Source organism: Callithrix jacchus, chromosome 20 (assembly GCF_049354715.1).
Source record: "Callithrix jacchus isolate 240 chromosome 20, calJac240_pri, whole genome shotgun sequence".
NCBI lineage: Eukaryota > Metazoa > Chordata > Mammalia > Primates > Cebidae > Callithrix > Callithrix jacchus.
This window is the reverse complement of record NC_133521.1, coordinates 40,424,492-40,445,900: the sequence shown is the minus strand read 5'-3', so window position 1 is coordinate 40,445,900 and position 21,409 is coordinate 40,424,492. Positions and strand designations below refer to the sequence as shown.

At 40.8% G+C, this 21,409-nt stretch overlaps 1 protein-coding gene across 3 annotated transcripts in view; it reads right to left on the bottom strand.

Annotated features, from left to right (window-relative positions):
- The window catches only part of CDH13 (cadherin 13), a 1,362,211-nt gene that overhangs the window by 990,683 nt on the left and 350,119 nt on the right, over positions 1–21,409 (bottom strand). For all 3 annotated transcript variants that reach the window (XM_078357844.1, XM_078357843.1, XM_008986283.5), the window contains one exon: positions 10,908–11,019. In XM_078357844.1, coding sequence (XP_078213970.1) covers positions 10,908–11,019 — 112 coding nt within the window. The remainder of the gene's footprint in view (positions 1–10,907; positions 11,020–21,409) is intronic.

Below are 21,409 nucleotides of genomic sequence, written 5' to 3'. Positions count from 1 at the left end.
CAAATAATGATGATGATGATGATGATGATGATAGTAATTCCACAGTGTAGCAGTTATTATGTATAGATTCACATTTATTCCTCAAAACAACCTACTGAGATTGCTGCCATCGTAATATTAATTTTCCAGATGAGAAAATAAAACCATAGTGAGTTTTTTTGTTTTGTTTTTCCCAACTTGCCAAAGTTACTCAGTTGGTAAAGGATCGGCCTTAGATTTGACCCAGGCAGCTGACCTCTGGGGTCTATGCCCTGAAGACAATGCAACACTGCCCAGAAATTGGGAATTTCTAAAGGTGAAATTCAAAATGTTAATGACAAATTCCTTTTATCAAACACCTCCAATTCTTACACTGAGCAGCCAAACAGGACATATCTATGAGACAAATTTAGCCCAAGGGCAACAGTATGATACCTCTGGTCTATTTATTTCTTCCATTCTACTGATAAGAAAACTTATGCGAAGGGGACTCCACCTGTGTTTAAGTTCCTCCTCTGGGAACACCTTCTCACTCTGTTACTTCTTGTGCTTCCCATTCCTTAAGGAACAAGTTAGGGCCCAAGTCCAATGGAAGGATCCCTAAACATTTTGGTATGTCTGTCTTTGATGTGTACATATGTTCATTTGTTACCCTAGAGTCATTTTATTATAGTATGTCACATTTGTTAGGTCGGTAGTATAATGCATTTATGAGGTTCCTAATTATTATTAATTGACTTATTACTAGATTGTTACAAATAAGTTGGTAGGCGGGAAAGGAAAACCTGTAAAAGCATTACATTTCTATGGAGCTCTGTTAAAATATAGGAAAAAACTCTTACTAATGTAAATAGGAGTCCATATTCTGACCCAATGTATCATCAAGTTAATAATGATAGAGTGAATTAGGCAGTGCCAGAGTAATTTTCCTTGGCTCATCACAACAGACTAAAACAAATACACTACTTGAAACCCCAATTTTGTCCAGCTGTATCCAGACTACAGTGTGCAGGTGATGTTATATAACCTCACTAATTGATTAATTGGTTTCCCAACCCCAAAGTAAATAAAACCTTATGTGAAGGATGACCAGAAAACAAAAAGTGAATTATCACTGTTATTTTTAAAAAATCACAAAAAAAAAATGAAAGCAAAAGTACAAGAACCTAGGAAGTTCTCAAGATAGAGAATGTAGACAGACAAAAGCCTCAGGCAGCTTGAACTCAGCAAACAGGCATTTCTTCACCTGCAAGGTTGGAAAGTTCATCCATTTATTACTATCCAAATGAAATCTTTTCAGCAGGGTCAAAAGGGCCTTTATTTTGACATTTAATTCACTGAGGATGTATTTCCTCCCTTAGGATGCAAAATACCTCTCACATGCTTTTTCATTAATTGCGTTCATTTTTCAAGTTCCTTGCTTGATTTATAGTCAATTAAAAGCACCCTCAAAAGCCATGACTCATGTGTGTTAAGTACAAATATGATTAATGCGATTCCACACACTCCATCGAGGACCTGGCTGCTAACCAAGGTCAGTGTCATGGTGACATGACCAAGCAACATCTTGGTGAAAGACACTCACGGAGAGGGTAGAAAGCTAAGAGTGAAGGGTCATGGACAGCCTGGCACTGGATCCATCCAAATCAAAGAAAAAGCTAATTCTATAATACAGAGAAAAGATGAACTTGGCTATGAGTAGCAACAAATATGCAGCAGCAATTCTAATTATCTCATCCAGGTTGATAAAAGCGATGGGAAAATAAAGTGGCAAATTTCCTTGATGTATCACCACCAACATAAAAAAAAAAAAAAACAAAAAAAAAAAACTAAGAGACACTACGACAGAGAACTTTGGATAAAAACCAGGGCCCTAAAATCCTGGGTACAAATTTGGACACCACCAATTACAAGCAGTATGATCTCGGGTTCATTGCTTCACCTAGCTCAGCCTTTAAAGTCCTCACCTGTAAAATAGGCAGATAAGAGTACCTTTCCCCCAAGAGCTGTGAGGCTCAAGATGGCCTTCAACACACTAGGGAGCACACAGTAAATGTCAGTCATCAAGGACAGGGAGGCCTTTATGTGAAGAAGGTGCCTTGCTTTCTCTTGGCCTTCAACCATAATTGTAAGTTTTCTAAGGCTTCCCCAGCCATACTGAACTGTGAGTCAATTGAACTCTTTCCTTTATACATTGCCCAGTCTCAGGTAGTTCTTCATAGCAGTATAAAAACAGACTAATAAGAGCCCAGTCTGGCCAACATGGTTAAACCCTGTCTCTACTAAAACTATAAAAAATTAGCCAGGCATGGTGATGCGTGCCTGTAGTCCCAGCTACTTGGGAGGCTGAGGCAGGAGAATTGCTTGAAACCAGGAGGCAGAGGAGGTTGCAGTGAGCCAAGATCATGCCACTGCACTCCAGCCTGGGTAACAGAATGAGACTCCATCTCAAAAAAACAAAAACAGACTAACAAAGTAAATTGGTACCAGTAGAGTGGGGTGCTGCTATAAGGATGCCCAAAAATCAGAAAGCAACTTTGGAACTGGGTAACAGGCAGAGGCTGGAACAGTTTGGAGGGCTCAGAGGAAGACAGGAAGATGTGGGAAAGTTTGGCACTTCCTAGGGACTTGTAAATGGCTTTGACCAAAATGCTGATAGAATATGGACAATGAAGTCCAGGCTGATATGATCTCAGATGGAGATGAGGACTTGTTGGAAACTGGAGTAGAGGTGATTCTTGCTTTGCTTTGGCAAAGAGACTGGCAGCATTTTGCCCCTGCCCTAGGGTTGTGCAGAACTTTGAACTTGAGAGAGGCAATTTAGGGTATCTGGCAGAAGAAATTTCTAAACAGCAAAGCATTCAAGCATGACATAGGTGCTCTTAAAGCATTCAGCTTTATGTATTCACAAAAAGATGATTTGAAATTGGAACTTATGTTTAAACGGGAAGCAGAGCATAAATGTTTGGAAAATTTGCAGCCTGAAGGTGCAACAGAAAAGAAAAAAACACTTTCTGAGGAGAAATTCAAGCCAGCTGCAGAAATTTGCATAAGTAACATGGAGTCAAACGTTAATCGCCAAGACAATGGTTGGGGGGTGTGGTAAGAGGGAGATGTCTCCAGGCCATGTTAGAGGTCTTCAAGGCAGCCCCTCCTATCACCAAGGCCTGAGTCCTAGGAGGAAAAAATGGTCTCATGTGCCAGGCCCAGGGCTTTGCCACTTTGTACAGTCTTGGGACTTGGTGCCCTACATTTCAGCCCATGGCAAAAGGGGGTCAAAATGTAGTTTAGGCTACTGCTTCAGAGGGTGTGTGCCTCAAGCCTTGTTAGATAACACATGTGTTGGGCCTACAGGTGCACAAAAGTCAAAAACTAAGGTGTGGGAACCTCTGCCTAGATTTTGGAGGATATATGGAAATGCCTGGATGTTCAGGTAGAAGTTTGTTGCAGGGGCAGAGCCCTCATGGAGAACTTCTGTCAGGGCAGTGCAGAAGGGAAACGTGGGACTGAAGCCCTCACACAGACTCCTCACTGGGGCGCTGCCTAGTGGAGTTCTAAGAACAGGGCCACCATCCTCCAGACCCCAGAATGGTAAATCCACTGACAGCTTGCACTGTGCTTCTGGAAAATCCATAGACACTCAGTGCCAGCCCATGAAAGCAGCTGGGAGGGAGGCTGTACCCTGCAAAGTCACAGGGGTGGGGCTGCCCAAGGCTGTGGGAACCAATGTTTTATATCAGTGTGACCTGGATGTGAGAAATGGAGTCAAAGGAGATCATTTCAGAGCTTGAAGTTGTGTCTGTTCCTACTGGATTTTGTAGACACTTTGGTTTGGCCAATTTTTTGCATTTGGAATGAGTGTATTTACTCAATATTTGTACCTCCACTATATCCAGAAATCAACTAACTTGCTTTTGATTTTACAGGCTTGTAGGTGGAAGGGACTTGCCTTGTCTCAGTTGAGATTTTGTACTTGGACTTTTGGGTTAATGCTGTAATGAATTAAGGCTTTGGGGAACTGTTGGGAAAATGTGATTGGTTTAGAAACGTGAAAGGGACGTGAGATTTGACAGGAACCAGGGGCAGAATAATATGGTCTGGCTCTGTGTTACCAGCCAAATCTCATCTTGAATTGCAATCCCCTTAATTCCCACAATCCTCACGTGTCAAGGGAGAGACCACATTGAGGTGATTGAATCACGGAGGTGGTTTTCTCCATGCCTCATGCTAGTAAGTGAGTTCTCATGAGAACTGACAGGTTCATAAGGGACTCTTGCCCCTTATCTCAGCACTTCTCCTTCCTGCCACCTTGTGAAAAATGAGTTTTGCTTCTTCCTCTTTGCCTTCTGCCATGATTGGTAGTTTCCTGAGGCCTTACCTCAGCCATGCTGAACTGTAAGCCAATTAAACCTCTTTTCTTTACAAATTGCCCAGTCTGAGGCAATTTATAAAGTATGAAAATAGACTACATAGCTCTTAACATGCATATGCTTGTCACATTACCTAGAAACAGTCACTTTTATCAGCATTGGCATGTGGCCCTTCATGAAAAAGTCTCCTAAGAACTATCCCCGCCTCTTTGGAAACATTAACATATTAAAATTTCAGAAAAATATCAGAAAAGTCAAGAGGAAAAAGGGTGACATCAACCTAATACCTTAGATCAATGGTTTCCACAAAAGTTAGGTAAATAAGAATGTTTTTTACATTTTTTACAAAGCAAAATGTACTCAAAGAACTGACTTTTCTTCTGTAACTAGTCTTTACTCTTTTTATGTTTGTTTTTGATGCCAGGTGACCTTTTAAAAGAAAAGCCTGGCAAAAGTAAATGGTGGTAGTATTTTTCCCTCTTCATTTACTTACATTTTTACAATTCATACCCAGGCTTAGCAATATTTCTTTAAAATATACTCTCATCAATCTAAAATTAAAAAAAATTACTGGTCCATGAAGTTCAAGTACACTAGGATCATGGCTTTAGTCGCTTCTTCATCTCTTCATATTTTTAATGGCCCACATGATTTTTCTTCATTTATTTATTCATTTATTTTTTTGAGACGGAGTTTCACTGTTGTTACCCAGGCTGGAGTGCAATGGCGCGACCTCGGCTCACCGCAACCTCCACCTCCTGGGTTCAGGCAATTCTCCTGCCTCAGCCTCCTGAGCAGCTGGGATTACAGGCACGCGCCACCATGCCCAGCTAATTTTTTGTATTTTTAGTAGAGACGGGGTTTCACCATGTTGACCAGGGTGGTCTCGATCTCTTGACCTTGTGATCCACCCACCTCGGCCTCCCAAAGTGCGATTTTTCTTCAAAATTTCAGATGGCCATTATAAGAAAAGTGGATCTAGCTAAGGTCTATGAATAAAAGTAGAGATAATTAATAACAATAGTAACAGCAATAATAAGATGGCAATAATACTCGGCAGCTTCCGTGTATTTGTGACTGTGTTCTAAGCATGTTTGCCATTAGTTGATGCATCGGCTCTAGAAGCAGGGACTGCCATTATTCTTCTTACAGAGATGAGATAATTCAAACTTGGAGGATTCAAATAACTCACTCATGGCCATGGAGCTAATAAATGACTGTGTGCACATTTGAACTCTAGTTAATATGAGTTTAAAACTCTGTGATCTTAACCACAGTATTGTAAGCATTTGAAAGAAGCAACCGGAGCCCATCTTTACTAGAACCATCAGTAGGTGCGGTCCCTCCCCTAGTGTTTCTAACAGGGCACAGGGAGAGAAGTTTCTAGTGTTTCTAGGAAGTTAATTCTGTTCAGTGGGAAGATTTCCCTACTAAGGAGAGCAGGACATAGTCACAGGTGCATGACCTTGCTCTCCTGCTTAAACTGACCAACTTCATCCTATGCAGGCCCTGGTTGCTCTGAGACAGGTGGCTCCTTTGTGGTCTATTTCTGTCTCTATGTCTCTTTCTGACACAGGCAGCATCATTTCGTTAGGATCTTTGTACAGACTGCGATCATGCAGCAATACCCATGTGTTCTTCTATGTTTGCCAGCCTCCTTCACAGTTAGGCTGGCTGTCATGACTAGATCTTATAATAGAATGTGAGCAGAAATGATATGGCCACTTTGGGGCTGAGGTAGGTAAGCATCTGCACTGACCTCCCCATACTCTTTCTTATTCCCCTGTCTGCCAGCTCAGTGATAAAAGCTAGAAGCTACAAGACGGCAGGACCAAGTTGAAAGTAGCCTGGGACATCAAGTTCCTTCATAGAGGGCAACCACTGGGAGGAGATTTACCTAGGAGAACAGCCCAACTGCATCCACATGATCGGAGTGAGAAATAAACTTGCATTGTGTCAAGTCTTTGGGGTTGTTTGACCCTATGGCTTAGCTGAGCCTGCTCTGGTTAATGTAGGTTCTTTACTAAATATGTGAGGCAAGTTGTATTGTAGGTAAACTTAGCTGCTATGATTTCCGTCTGTTTATCTATGTGTCTATGTTCGCGTGTAGGTGGCCTAAGAGAAGTGACCCATAAAGAATGAACAAGGGTAAAAAAAAAAAAAAAAAGCACAGTTCTGGCCAGGCGCGGTGGCTCAAGCCTGTAATCCCAGCACTTTGGGAGGCCGAGGCTAGTGGATCACGAGGTCAAGAGATCGAGACCATCCTGGTCAACATGGTGAAACCCCGTCTCTACTAAAAATACAAAAATTAGCTGGGCACGGTGGCGCGTGCCTGTAATCCCAGCTACTCAGGAGGCTGAGGCAGGAGAATTGCCTGAAGCCAGGAGGGGAAGGTTGCGGTGAGCCGAGGTCACGCCATTGCACTCCAGCCTGGGTAACAAGAGCGAAACTCCGTCTCAAAAAAAAAAAAAAAGCACAGTTCTAATAATGGCTAGGTGGCCAATGGAGGTCTCCTTTCCAGACACCAAAGGCTGGACTCATCCCCTACTAATAGAGGCTGGAGGTCAAGCGTATGGTTTCTCCTAATGAGCTCAATGACCACATATTCCTCCATTTGCTGGAAAAAAAATCTGTTTGAGCTGATGGTAGCAAGACAGACTATTCTGTTTTATAATTTTGCAGAATGTAGGACAGTCAGGTTTTATCACTCGGCATCTTCCCAACTCAGCTAGGTGGCTGGTCAGTTGTGCAAGACAGCTATTCTTCGAAGACTGGGGATCTTCTGTTCCAGGTATCAAGATGTAACCAGGGTTGCTGTCCAATTCTGGTGGTACCAAGATGCCAGCTCTCAGAATCACACAATTGTCATGTTTGGGAAAAAGCAAGAGCTACCATGCTGGGTAATTTGAGGGAGCTGTGGGCTCCTGGCTGCTAGAAAACCCCTCCCATAAACTTTTTACAGATTCCTTTCCGAGTTCGAAGACCTTAAATGGATGCCTGCTTTCTGAGTTGTTGCCTTCTAAGCTGACTTCTCCTTTTTTCTTGTACTTCTCATTGAAAAATGGGAAGAATCATGTTTTCCCAGATAAACTTTCAAGACTGAGATGAAGCCAAGAAAGTTTCACCCAAGTTATCATGAGTTGGGGGCTTTGCATTATTCTCTGAAAGATGCAATAAAGAGCCCCCCTGGTTATGTGAGAAGAAATAGCTGAATGCTATGTTTTGATCCCAGCAGCTTGTTGAAAAATGGCTTTTTTAAGACGAAAGCAAGTCTAGTTAGTGGAGAGGAAAGTAGAATAAAGAGTGATTCAGATGTGAAGGAAATAAAAGGCTTTAGAACAACTGAGAGAAAGATGTATCAGAGATAACAGTGAATAAAATATTAGGGAAATAAAAGGATTGGAGGTGACCATTAGTAACAGTTAAAGTAGAAAAAGATAAGTCATTGAAAATTGAGGAGGAAGATGAAAAAGGATGAAAGGAAATATTACTGTCTGAACAAAGATAGCAGGAAGCCATCCACAGAATAAACATCCCCATAACCTGCTAAAAGCTGAACACAGAATTGGATGAATACAAGTCCTGGGGAGGGGGAGATATACTGTGTCTGTCAGGCAAAGAGACAGCACTTTCAGACAACTTTAAAGAAGAGTGAAGAGAACAGACATAAATTGATTCATTATGCTCTGCTTACACCCTCTGCCACACGAAAGTTCCCAAAGATTTATAACCAAAGATAAAGGAATATAAAGGTCAAATGTCGTGAGCAGGGCACAAGATGATGCAACTAGTTTTCTTATTGTGTACAACATTGACCTATATTCATATGACACTAAAATATCCCTAACCATTCCCTGGATCTTCGGTATGCAATGATCCAGGAAATGGTAATCGAAGCATTTTAAATGTTTTGGTTCTGTTTGGTTCTTTTCATTTTTCATTCAGATTTAGCCTTGTGCCAGGAGAGTCTTCAATTCGATAGCACATACAAGTCATTGGTTTCTTAATTAACCACATTTTTCCGAGATGGAAGGGTTTTGTTTTGCATTATAAGAAATACATGAAATAATCTAAGAATGAGAGAGGCAAGATCGAGAGAGAGAAAGAGAGGGAGCGAGGTAGAGAGACTAGCTTAAAATATTGGTTGGTTAGGTATAAAAGTTCATTTAACATGTGGGGCTTTTTACTTCCACTTGCAAGTGGAATAAAGCAAAACACTGCTCGTACTTCTGGAAATCCAGATTTTCCTAAATTATTTTCAATAGGGATTCTCAAGACTATGACAAACTTCTTCCTCATTTAGCCACAATCAACCTTACCTGTAGTCTCTACATTCATAATATGTTCATTGCTTTGAGATGAACTTGACAGTCCCTAACCAGATCTGCTGTGTATTCTTTGTTACTCTAGTAATATATACGGACATATGGTTTCACTGAGAGAGACTAATCAAATTTTGCTGACCCAACAATTCATACACAAGCATAAAAATTTAAGTGTCCTCAATTCTCATATCACTGACTTTTTCTAAATGTGTTATCATTGATAATCAACCTAGTCCCATTTAGCATTTACTAGCTTACCCAGAACCAATAACCATAGCCCACTTAATTACTTAGGGGATTAAAGCACACACACACACACACACACACATACACACACACACATACAACTGTGATATTGGAATGTACAGTATGGCCTACTTTAAATTAAAAAAAGATCCCCCAAAGTATGATTGTTTCCAGCTTCTCAGCAGTGAATTTAAAGCTCTTTGGTAGCATGAAGATTACAGAAGCAATCACATTTATAGGTCTACTTTGCATACCAACTCTATTAATTTCCATACTCAGGGTGGCTTCGCATTTCCAAGCCTGTTAACATAGATGCCATTTGGGATAATCACTTGGAAAGAAAAAATAAAAGGAAGATAGAGAAAGAGAGGAGAGGAGAGCCAGAAAAATGGTTCTCACAAATCAAGTTGTGTTTGAAATATATTGATTAGGATAAATACAAAAATGAAAAGACAAATGAGGGGTTCTGATGGCCTGACCCAGGAGTCACACTCAGAGATCAAATTAGCAGAAAATCACATATTGAAATTCACTTATTGTGCCAGCCCTGCACCTTGTCATTACAGACTCTAATTATTGAAATAATTTCATCGGCGTCATTTTATCAGGAGGTGCATGGGCTTCACCTTGGACAGCTCCCTTGATGCTCAACAGTGCATCTTCATTATTGCGTTGCTTTTAACTCTTAGAGTGTGTCCCAGCCTCACCGAATAATCCAGTCACGTGTGCTGTTTTCTTTCTTCATTTCTTTCCTTTAAACTTCCCAGCCACATAGTATAGGACTGAAGGAACTTAGCTAGTGTGGAAGGCAAACCTGAGACAATAAAGGCCAGTGCAGAATCACCTTCCTTGAAAAGACTTTGGAGAATCTGATCGGTTTATCTTATTTTATTCTTTTTTTTTTTTTGAGACTATCTAACTCTGTCACCCAGGCTAGAGTGCAGTGGTAAGATCTCGGCTCACTGCATCCTCCACCTCCCAGGTTCAAGTGATTCTCCTACCTAAGCCTCCCAAGTAGCTGGGATTATAGCCATGTGCCATCATGCCCAGCTAAGTTTTGTATATTTAGTAGAGATGGGGTTTCACCAGATTGCCCAGGCTGGTCTCGAACTCCTGACCTCAAGCCATCCATCTTCCCTGGCCTCCCAAAGTGCTGGGATTACAGGCATTAGCCATCATGCCAGGCTGCATCTGATCAGTTTAGATCAATTGTTTCCATATTATTCATTTCCAATCAGTAAGGAAGGCACTCGAGCTCACAATTAAATGGCTATTTGTGTACCATCAAGTTTAAATTCTATTGTGCTAAAACTGTACTTGTTACACATTTAGCAATGTGCCTGAACACTTATTAAAGACAAAATAATATAATATTGACATTAAAAATAAAAGAGATCATAACCACAGATATGAGGGATGCATATTTTAAATAAATCAATTGGAATTTGAGAGGATTTGAGTTTAATCCATAGAATAATTAGTGGAGGTTTAGAATCTTTCTAAAGACCATCTTATTAGTCTTAAGAATAAGAGTTTTTGATTCTTATGTCTAAAAATCCCCGGAAGCCGATGTCATGCTCTTACCATTATTTTGATCAATACTATGTATGAGAAACTATAGGTAGAACAGCAATCGGGAAGAAGGCAATGATTTTGCTCTTGGGGGTCTGCCCAGGGGAAATGAATTTCATTTCCTCTGCACAGTGTACAACTCCCGTTGGAGGCTGACAGCACCCTTTTCTGGGAATACCAATGTCTGGAAATACCAATGATAAAATACTAAAAAGTGATGTATATCACCCTATTAAAACCTCTAAGTTGGCCAGGCCCTAATTCAAGAACTTGCACCTGGGTCAAGCAGTGACATAAGAAAAATAATCAGAAAATGCTTAGTTTAGGAAATACCACATTCTGAGGCACATTCATAAACACTAGTAAATTCAAATATGAGAACAGTCTAAAAGCATCTTCGAGTGTCATTGCTTACAGTTTAGAATTGACTGGTCCTCAATGAATTCAGCTGGCTGATTGATATGGAACAGTTTCTGCTGAAATCCAGGAGTGCAGTCCAAATCTTCTGCAGATGTTAGCAGCAGCACCTGAGAAAACCAAAGTCATCTATATTTTAATAGCGGCTTGTGTGTTTGCCCTGCTAACTTTCACCAAATCTACAACTTTTAGAAATAAGCTGAGGTTCTGATTTCATGTCCCAAATGAAGAGGTAAGTTGATACTTTTCCAGTGGCTGCCAACAATTCTTTTTGGCACTGAGATTTGGAGAACATGCAAATGGCAACAGCTGCTGCAGTTTCCATTAAATTGCAGTTAAAGAAATAACTTCGTCAGATTTTTACACCTGCTACGATTCTCACCATGGTTTCCATGTGTGAAATTATATTACAGAAACTGTCAATTTTCCATGATGCCTAAGCTAAAACCAACTTCATTTTTATACAAGCAAAGAAGCACTGTCATCTATGAAGAGGAGAACAGAGAAAATGAAACTATTCTGTTGGAATTTACTTCTAAAAGGAATCCAGGGCCTGTTAAACATTCACTGTGGCCCAGTATGGCGGCCATGAGCCACCAGTGGATACTGAGTACTTTAAAAGTTGTAGGTCTGACATTGACATGTTGTAAGTATAAAATGCAAATTGGATTTCAATGTCTAAATAAGAAAAAGAATGTAAAATGGTTTATAATTTTATATTAGTTACACATTGAAATGACAATATTTTACATATGGAGCTGTGTTATTTACATATGGAGCTATGTTACGTATGTTATTAAAATTAATTCTACCAGTTTCTTTTGTACATTTGGCTACTAGGAAACTTAAAATTTAGAATTGCTTTCAAAGGTGCAGTTTTGCCTTTGCAGATGCCTGAGACACTTCATCTAATGGTAAAAAAAATTAGGTTATATGATTTGGAAAATAATGTATGGAATATATGTGATTCTCTCCAGGGCATGGTGTAACTTAGTGAAATAAGAAACGGTCTTAAGGTTTAGTAGGCAAAGTCTACAAGCTCATAAAAGCAGGGATTACCTCCTCCCCACCACCAACCACCATTTCTACTGAGCATCTACCACACACACTGGGACAGAGAAGAGGCCCCATGACACTTAGCAAATAAAAGCTACCATTTTTAATTATTTGGCCATCACTGTGCTAAACTCATCATATGCAAAAGCTATGAAATATATACCATTATAAGGCATATTTTACAGAAGATAAACCTGAAATTCTAGAAAGATTAACAAGCTTGCCCAAGATCATACCGTTAGAATGGGTGGAGTCCATATCTAAACCTAGGTTCAAGTGTCCTGAAAGGCACTTTCTTAGAGAGCCCTGACCATTCCCCTCAGACCTGCTGTGTCAGTGTGTGAGACTTGATTTTTTTGTTTGTTTGGTTTTGACTGAGATATGCCTCTAAAACTTGTGGAAAGGTATTTTATCTGAGCATGGTGGCAGAAGAGAGTATTTGGAAATTAATATCCTGGGAGTGACCGATAACCAATAACTGATGGGGAACGGTGTGCAAATACCCCAGCTCTCTCACCCCTCTGGTGAGATGACTTGGAGGTATGCAATTTTTTTTTTTTTTTGAAATGGAGTTTCACTCTTGTTACCCAGGCTGGAGTGCAATGGAGCAATCTCAGCTCACCACAACCTCCGCCTCCTGGGTTCAAGCAATTCTCCTGCCTCAGCCTCCTGAGTAGCTGGGATTACAGGCATGCGCCACCATACCCAGCTAATTTTTTGTATTTTTAGTAGAGACGGGGTTTCACCATGTTGACCCGGATGGTCTCGATCTGTTGACCTTGTGATCCACACACTCAGCCTCCCAAAGTGCTGGGATTACAGGCGTGAGCCACTGCGCCTGGCTCAGAGGTATGCATTTTTTATCCCAGTTTCCACCTGGGACTGAGTGCCAAGGTCTATCAGAGTATCTGGCTTGATAACTCACATTCATTACCTGCCTTCTCTTCCTTGACTTATTTCCTCATTTCCTATTGGTATTTTTCTATTTCTTAACTTTAATTTTTTTTTTTTTTGACACTGGATCTTGCTGTGTTGCCCAGGCTAGAGTGCAGTCATGGCTTACCGCAGCCTCAAACTCCTGGGCTCAAGCAATAATCCTCCCACCTTAGCCTCCCAAGTAGCTGACACTACAGGCACTTGCCACCATGCCCAGCTAATTTTTCTATTTTTTTTTTTTTTTTTTTTTTGTAGTGAGGAGGTTTCACTGTGTCACCCAGGCTGCTCTCAAACTCCTGAACTCAAGTGATCCACCCATCTCAGACTCCCAGAGTGCTAAGATTACAAGCGTGAGCCACTGCACCCAGCTAGCATTTTTCTTAAACCAACCTCTGCCATCACTCAAATTGGTTGCATTCAAATGCTCAACTCTGTGCCTGTTTCTTAGAAAACAAAACTTCAACATCGACCTCAAAGTCCTAACTACTGCACACAGAGAGTTGAAGAAAATTCATTATCATCCCTACCAGAGAACTCAAAGGAGTGTCAAAAGGTTGGAAGCTGTGGAACCAGAGCTTCTCTCTAAATATCAGCCCTCTGAAGTGCACTGAACCCCAAAGAAGGAGAGCAAGAATCAATCTCAGGGGGTTCACCATGTGGCTGGCCTGAGCAACATCAGAGAAATTGAAGTACGGGAGTCATCACCCTGACCAACATCATCACCCTCAAATCTAAGGGAAAAGAATGCTGTAGTCTGCCATCTGTACAGTTCTGCTTGTGAATCATGGATTCTCTTGTCATGAGAGCAGGCTCTGGTTAGATCACCCTGGAAGCAATCATAATGCCGGCATCCCAAGTGGCACATACACAGAATGCAGATGCAGGAGTCAGAAAAATCTGCTGGTGATTTTGCAAGCAGAAAATCTATAATAGCCAACATTACTTCAGTTAAATAGCAAATGGTCAAGGGTCACCTCCAAACACCCAGTGCCTACAATTATGCGTTAACCTTCTAACTGGCTAATTCTGCTCTCAGCTCCCAGACCAGGAAACTGGATATCCCATAGGAAGTAAGGAAGGTGAAATTTCTCCTGGAATCCTGAGCTTAAAACGTCAGGACTGAGAGAAAGCACAGTTAGTGGTGAGAAACAGTACTCTGTGGATGACCTGTGTTCTCCATCTTTGTCTACCTGTGGCTCAGTCTCTGAGATTACTTGGCAAGGTCTATTCAGGATTCCTCTAGAGTTATAATAAATAAAGACATATTTTTCAGTTGCTGACTCTTACTTAGGGAAGTGGGGAGTGGTAGGAGAACTTCCAAAGGCACATTATCTTTACAAATTCTTGGGACACTTCACCTACCAGACTAAAGTTAAATGATTTGTAACATAAAGGTCCACAGTATACTCCTAAGCCAGGGGTGACGTAGTGAGGTAAGAACTAGTCAAATCACTCATTCATTCACTCACTCCTCATGCATCATTCATTCACTTATTCACAAACATCTACTAGACTCCTGGGATTCAGTGAGGACGTTGCTACGCATCCAAAGCAATGACGAAAGTGCTACACAGAATAAGTAGTCGACAGTTGTTCAATATAATTATGGTCTCGAAAAGAAGAGAGGCATGAACAAATCATCATTTAAGTGATTCACCAAGATTGGAATTTAACTTAAAAGGACAATACAGATCTCTTTGGGAGCATGTAAAAGTTGGGGTATAGGGAATTCTAACTTCATCTAGGGTATCAAGGAAAGCAAAACCACAAAAGAGACATTTCTACTGAGATCTCAAAGATGGTTAAGAATCATCACTGGTCATTAGAGAAACGCAAATCAAAACCATACTGAGATATCATCTCACACCAGTTAGAATGGCGATCATTACAAAATCTGGAGACATCAGATGCTGGAGGGGATGTGGAGAAATAGGAACACTCTTACACAGTTGGTGGGAGTGTAAATTAGTTCAACCATTGTGGAAGACAGTGTGGCGATTTCTCAAGGATCTAGAAACAGAAATTCCATTTGACCCAGCAATCCCATTACTGGGTATATACCAAAAGAACTATAAACTATTCTACTATAAAGACACATGCACATGTATGTTCATTGCAGCCCTGTGTACAATACCAAAGACCTGGAACCAACCCAAATGCCCATCAATGACAGACTGGACAAAGAAAATGTGGTACATATACACCATGGAATACTATGCAGCCATAAAAATCGATAAGTTCATGTTCTTTGTAGGGACTTGGATGAATCTGGAAACCATCATTCTCAGCAAACTGACACAGGAACAGAGAATCAAATACCACATGTTCTCACTCATAGGTGGGTGTTGAACAATGAGAACACATGGACACAGGGAGGGAAGCATCACACACTGGGGGCAGTTGGAGGGGTAGGGAGGGATAACATGGGGAGAAATGCCAGATATGGTGTGCACTTAAAGTAAAATAAATAAATTTAAAAAAAAAGAATTATCGGGTAAAGGGAGAAAATGCAGACTCATCTTTTTAACCAACACGCTCTTTGCTTACACATGAATTATTTTGTGGCTCTTTGAATTTCATGTAACACATCACTGAAATTACAAAAATGAATTTAAAAATGACTCCAGGCTAATTCAGGACTTTTCTGAAGCCGAATATCTTACTAGTCAATAGTGGTAGAATGTTCTAGTTACAGCTATTGCCCCTTGATTTCTTAGCAAAATTCAAAACAACATCTATGCTTGAACTTGCCACCAATATCTACACTTCAATTTTAATCAAACTAAGTCTAGTAATGGGATGTAAAGCATTAAGCAGTACCCCTCATTGTTGTAAGAATTAGTACTTGTATATTATTCCAAAACCAGGAAAGCCCTTTCTCCAATATTATTAGATGTCACATATATAAAGACATACTTTTCCCTAAACTCTCTGTAAGTTTTCCAGAATAGTGCTCTGAGCATCATTCCAAATGCATCTTCAATGCTATGGCCATAATTATCTTCCTCTATGGCATTTTTTTTTCTATTTATGCATCAGTGAGTACCTAATAAATAAGAGGTAACTGAGACACCTTTGAAAGCCCAGCAATAATCAAATTCCATGATTACCAAAAGATTTCTATGATCTAAAAATGACCATGAGCCTGCTACAAAGATTCATGTTTCAGACAGACTATAAGCACAGGTCTAAGCCACACTGGTTCAGTTTTCTAAGCTGAAAAACGGAAGTCATGGTATCTTTTGTGTTATGAGAATTGAGTGAGTCAATTATTGTAAAGAGCCTTAAGTAGTACCTGGTACACAGTACTCGCTCAATAAATGCTTGCTAATATTAGTTCTATGTATTATATTTAAATCCATATTCATGATTCACTGATATTCTCCAGGGTAGAGTCTGAAAAATATTACCAACGTATCATTACTCTTGTTGTTATTATAAAACTGTTCAGTAAATAGACGGTTCAGATTATGCCCAGGGATATAGCAGGGACCTGAATCAGACAGTCGAAGATCATGGGGCATCTGCATCTCAGGATCAGCTGCACAATAAGAACGTCAGTACCTTTTGTGATTGCGTTGTGTTACCTTTGTGGAACACCAAGCATCCTTTAAAGAGACAGATCTCTGAGGTCGAAGATCTGTCTTCCATGCAGGAGCCACTGACCTATATTTGTGCCCAGAAACCAAATTCTCAAATCACATTCTTCATACCTGGTTCTCTTTTTAGCTTCCATTTACTTGCTGCAATACAGAACTTTCTATCTCAAAAAGAAAGGGTTTATGTTTATCCTGACAGGTACTGATTCAAGAATATAGCCAACTTTGGAGTTTGCTTCCAGAGAAAGGATTTTTTTCTTCTTCTCTCTCAGACTGTGGGTTGCCAAATGGCAGCATATGGGATGGATGTGGCCAGCAGATGTGGTTAGTTTAGCCAGAGAAGTCTGTCATCAACTTAAATTATCATGTTATACAGAGTGCACCTCTCCAAGCTTTTCTTCTCAGCACCATTCCCTGTTACTGTTCCTGCTCACTCTATTCAGTTAAGCACTAGCCTGGACATCTATGCATTTGAGTTGGAAACCTTTGCTTTAGACTTTGCAAATCGCTCTCTGAGCTATAAGAACTGTCATTGAGATTAGTCTCTGGCTACTCGTCACAAAAGGAGCTATACTCGGTGCTACTGGCTCCATTACAACAATTTTAGCTGTGGGATTAAGTGCTGGCCAACAGAATAAGGGTGGAAGGATTCACACTTCTTCTGGACATGCCCCCTGAATGTCCTGTGTGATCGATTCTCTTCTCCCGAGGTGGAATTAAGGACTCCCGGGGTGGCAAAGTCATCCAACAGAAAGAGCCCAGAAATCAATCAATGCACAGAAGACAGTCACTCGGGACAAGTACCCCTCAAGACACATCCATGCAACCCTGGGCAAAGTCACTGAGATTTGGTGTTGTTACAGCAGCTGACTGTACATTAAACATCGATGGGACAAGGACAGAAAAGTCTTTGATACCACTGACGTCACAGATATGTCTCCGAGGCCAGTGAGAAATATCAGGACTGAAGAAAAATATGACACAACTGTGTCCAAAGCAGCCACAGATAAAGAGAGACACTTCCTGCCACAAGTAATTATCTCACCAGGCTGGGAACACTCTCGGGTTGTATCCCCTCTTAAGCCAGCTCCAAAAAGGTATTTTCCAAACAAACACCCTTGTGTCTCTGGGATCGTTGTTGTTTTCCTTCCTCCAACACTTGATGCTTTTTTGCCATTAGTGTAGATGGACAGTTACTTTCTCCCTGCCACAAAACACCTCTGGTTTGCTCTTGTTAAAGTCAGTGTACTGACATCATTTTGGAGGGTCTTAGATTTGTGGGGAAGAAAGGATACTGCCTCTGACTTGCAGTATGTAAACATACCATAGCAATGTATTTTGATTGATTCTTTGATTGAGTCCAGAGTTCTGGAAGGGTTTATAAAGGCACACGACCTACAGGAAAAGCATGAAGCAATGTAGCATTCCAGGACATGCATGCACACATACACACACACACACACACATACACACATGTGCATGTACTCACTGCCTGTATTAACTCACTGCACCCATAATCCTGCTGATTCTGATCTCCTTAAAATGTCTCTGGGGTTTACAGCCCCAGGAACACAGAATACCTGACACCTTCTTGGTCATTAAGGTCAGAGAGACTTACACATGACTTTGTAGTTCTTGGGGAAGTAAAAGGAGTGACTACTTTTGGTTTGGTAGGTGGTATTGTTGCTTTCACATGTGACTTGAAACCAACATCCAAGACGTTATTTCTAAAGGATGCTACCCAACATATTCTCCTCAAACTATAAATAGGGAAGCTGCACGTACAAGCATCTCTCAGAGATAGTGGAGGTTCAGTTCCAGACCAGAGCAATAAAACACATGAAGTGAGTCACATGAACTTTTTGGCTTCCCAGTGCATATAAACGTTATGTTTACACTATAATGTAGTCTATTAAGTATGCAATAGCATTATTTCTAAAAGCAATGTACATACCTTAATTTAAAAATACTTTATTACTAAAAAATGCTAATGATCATCTGAGCCTTCAGCAAGTGGTCCTCTTTTTACTGGTGAGGGTCTTTCCTCCTTTATTATGGCTGCTGACTGATCAGGGTGGTGGTTTTGAAGATTGGGGAAGCTATGGCAATTTCCTAAAATAAGAAAACAATGAACTTTGCCCCATCTATTGACTTTTCCATTTGTGAAAGATTTCTCTGTAGCATGTGATGCTATTTAGTAGCACTTAACCCACAGGAGAACTTTTTTCAAAATTGAAATAAGTCTTCTCAAGGCCTGTCACTGCTTTATCAACTTAGTTTAGGTACAATTTGAAATCTTTTATCGTCGTTTCAACAATGCTCACAGCATCTCCACCAGGATTAGATTCCATCTCAAGAAACCACTTGCATTGCTCATCCATAAAAAGCAACTCCTCATTCTTTCACATTTTTTTTTTTTTTTGAGACGGAGTTTTGCTCTTGTTACCCAGGCTGGAGTGCAATGGCGCGATCTTGGCTCACTGCAACCTCCGCCTCCTGGGTTCAGGCAATTCTCCTGCCTCAGCCTCCCGAGTAGCTGGGATTACAGGCACGCGCCACCATGCCCAGCTAATTTTTTGTATTTTTAGTAGAGATGGGGTTTCACCATGTTGACCATGCTGGTCACGATCTGTTGACCTAGTGATCCACCCACCTCAGCCTCCCAAAGTGCTGGGATTACAGGCTTGAGTCACTGCGCCCAGCCCCTTTCACATTTTATCATGAGCTTGCAGTAATTCAGTCACATCTTCAAGTTCAATTTCTAATTCTAGTTCTCTTGCAGTTTTGACCACATCTGCAGTTTCTTCCACTACTGAAGTCTTGAACCCCTCAAAGTCATCCATGAGGACTGCAATCAACTTCTTCTAAACTCCAGTTATTTTGATATTTTAACCTCTTCCCAGGAGTCACAAATATTCTTAGTGGCATCTAGAATGGTGAATCCTTTTCAGCAGGTTTTCTATTCATTTTGCCCTGATCCATCAGAGGAATCACTATCTTTAGCAGTTGTAGCCTTAAAAAATGTATTTCTGACTTGAAATACTTGAAAGTCAGTATTTCTTCTTGATTCATGGGCTGCAAAATGGATGTCATATGAGCAGGTGTGTAAACGACCTTAATCTCCTTGTACATCTCCATTAAAACTCTTAGATGACCAGGTGCATCATCAATGAGCAGTAGCTCTCAACAGTGGGCTTCAAATATTGACTAAACCATGTTGTAAACAGATGTGCTATCATTTAGGCTTCATTGTGCCATTTGTAGAGCATAGGCAGAGTAGATTTAGCATAATTCTTAAGAGCCCTAGGGTGCTTGCAATGGTGAATGAGCATTGGCTTCACCTTAAGGTCACCAGATGCATTAGTCCCAAACAAAAGAGTGTGCTTGTCCTTTACTTCTTCACTCTACAAAAGTCCTAGATGGGATCTTCATCCAATATAAGAATGTTTCAACTACATAGAAAATTTGTTTTTTAAGGTGTCCACCTTCATCAACAATCTTAGCTAGATCTTCGGGATGACTTGCTGCAGTTTCTATATTGGCACTTGCTGCTTCATCTCACACTAATTTTTTTTTTTTTTTTGAGATGGAGTCTCACTGTGTCACCAAGTTGGAGTACAGTTGTACCATCTTGGCTCACTGCAACAACTCTCTGGGTTCAATTGATTCTCCTGCCTCTGCCTCCTGAGTAGCTGGAATTACAGGCATGTACCACCATGCCTAGCTGGTTTCTGTATTTTTAGTAGAGATGGGTTTTACCATGTCGGCCAGGATGGTCTTTATCTCCTGACCTCATGATCCACCCGCCTCAGACTCCCAAAATTCTGGGATTACAGGTGTGAGCAAATGCACCCGGCCTTCACCTCACGCTTCTACGGTTTCTTTCCCCAAACATCATGCACCAAACTCTGCTAACTTCCAGCTTTTCTTCTGCAGCTTCCCCACCTCTCTCAACCTTCTGAGAATTAAAAGGAGTTAAGGCTTTGCTTGGGATCAGGCTTTGGCTTAAGGGAATGTTGTGGCTGGTTTGATCATCTGTTCAGTCCACTAAAACTTTCTCCATGTCGGCAATAAGGCTGTCTTACTTTCTTATCATTCATGTGTGCCGTAGAGTAGCCCTTTTAATTTCCTTCAGGAACTTTTCCTTTGCATTCACAACTTTACTAACCGGCACAAGAAACCTAACTTACAGCCTGTCTCAGCTTTTGACATGCCTTCCTCATTTAACTTAATCATCTCTAGGTTTAATTTAAAACGAGAGACGTGCAATTCCTCCTTTCCCTTGAACACTTAGAGGCGAAGAAAATGCTTTATTGTAGGCTTATTCATTGGCGTAACCTGACTGTTGCTGTGTTTCAGGGAACAGGGAGGTCGAAAGAGGAGTCAGATGGGTAAAGGGCCATTTGGTGGAACAATCAGAGCACACACTTATCCATTAAGTTTGCCGTCTTAATATGGGCACGGTGTGTGATGCTGCCCCCCAAAAAAATCACAATAGAAACATCAAAGATCACTGATCAGAGATCACCAAAACAGATAAAGTAATAATGAAAAAAAATAAAGAAACTGGAAGAACTACCAAAACATGAGATAGAGACACAAAGCGAGCACACGCTGCTGGAAAAACAGCACCAAAGAACTTGTTCAGTGCAGAGCTGTCAAAGTGAAAGTTGATCCTACAAATTGGGCCATTCTTGTTATACCCAACTAAAATAAAGTTACGAAGCCAGGGAAAAAGCACACCAGAGACACAAAGCATTGCTCGAAGAATGTAATTCTCTGCGAGCCTGGCTGCTATAACCTGAAACCAGTTTTATCTGTAGCTTCAAGACAATTTGCTGCAACTCCAGGACTAATTTTCTCACTGATGTCGCTCACCACCTGAAGCTTGCCAGCCTCCCAGAACCTT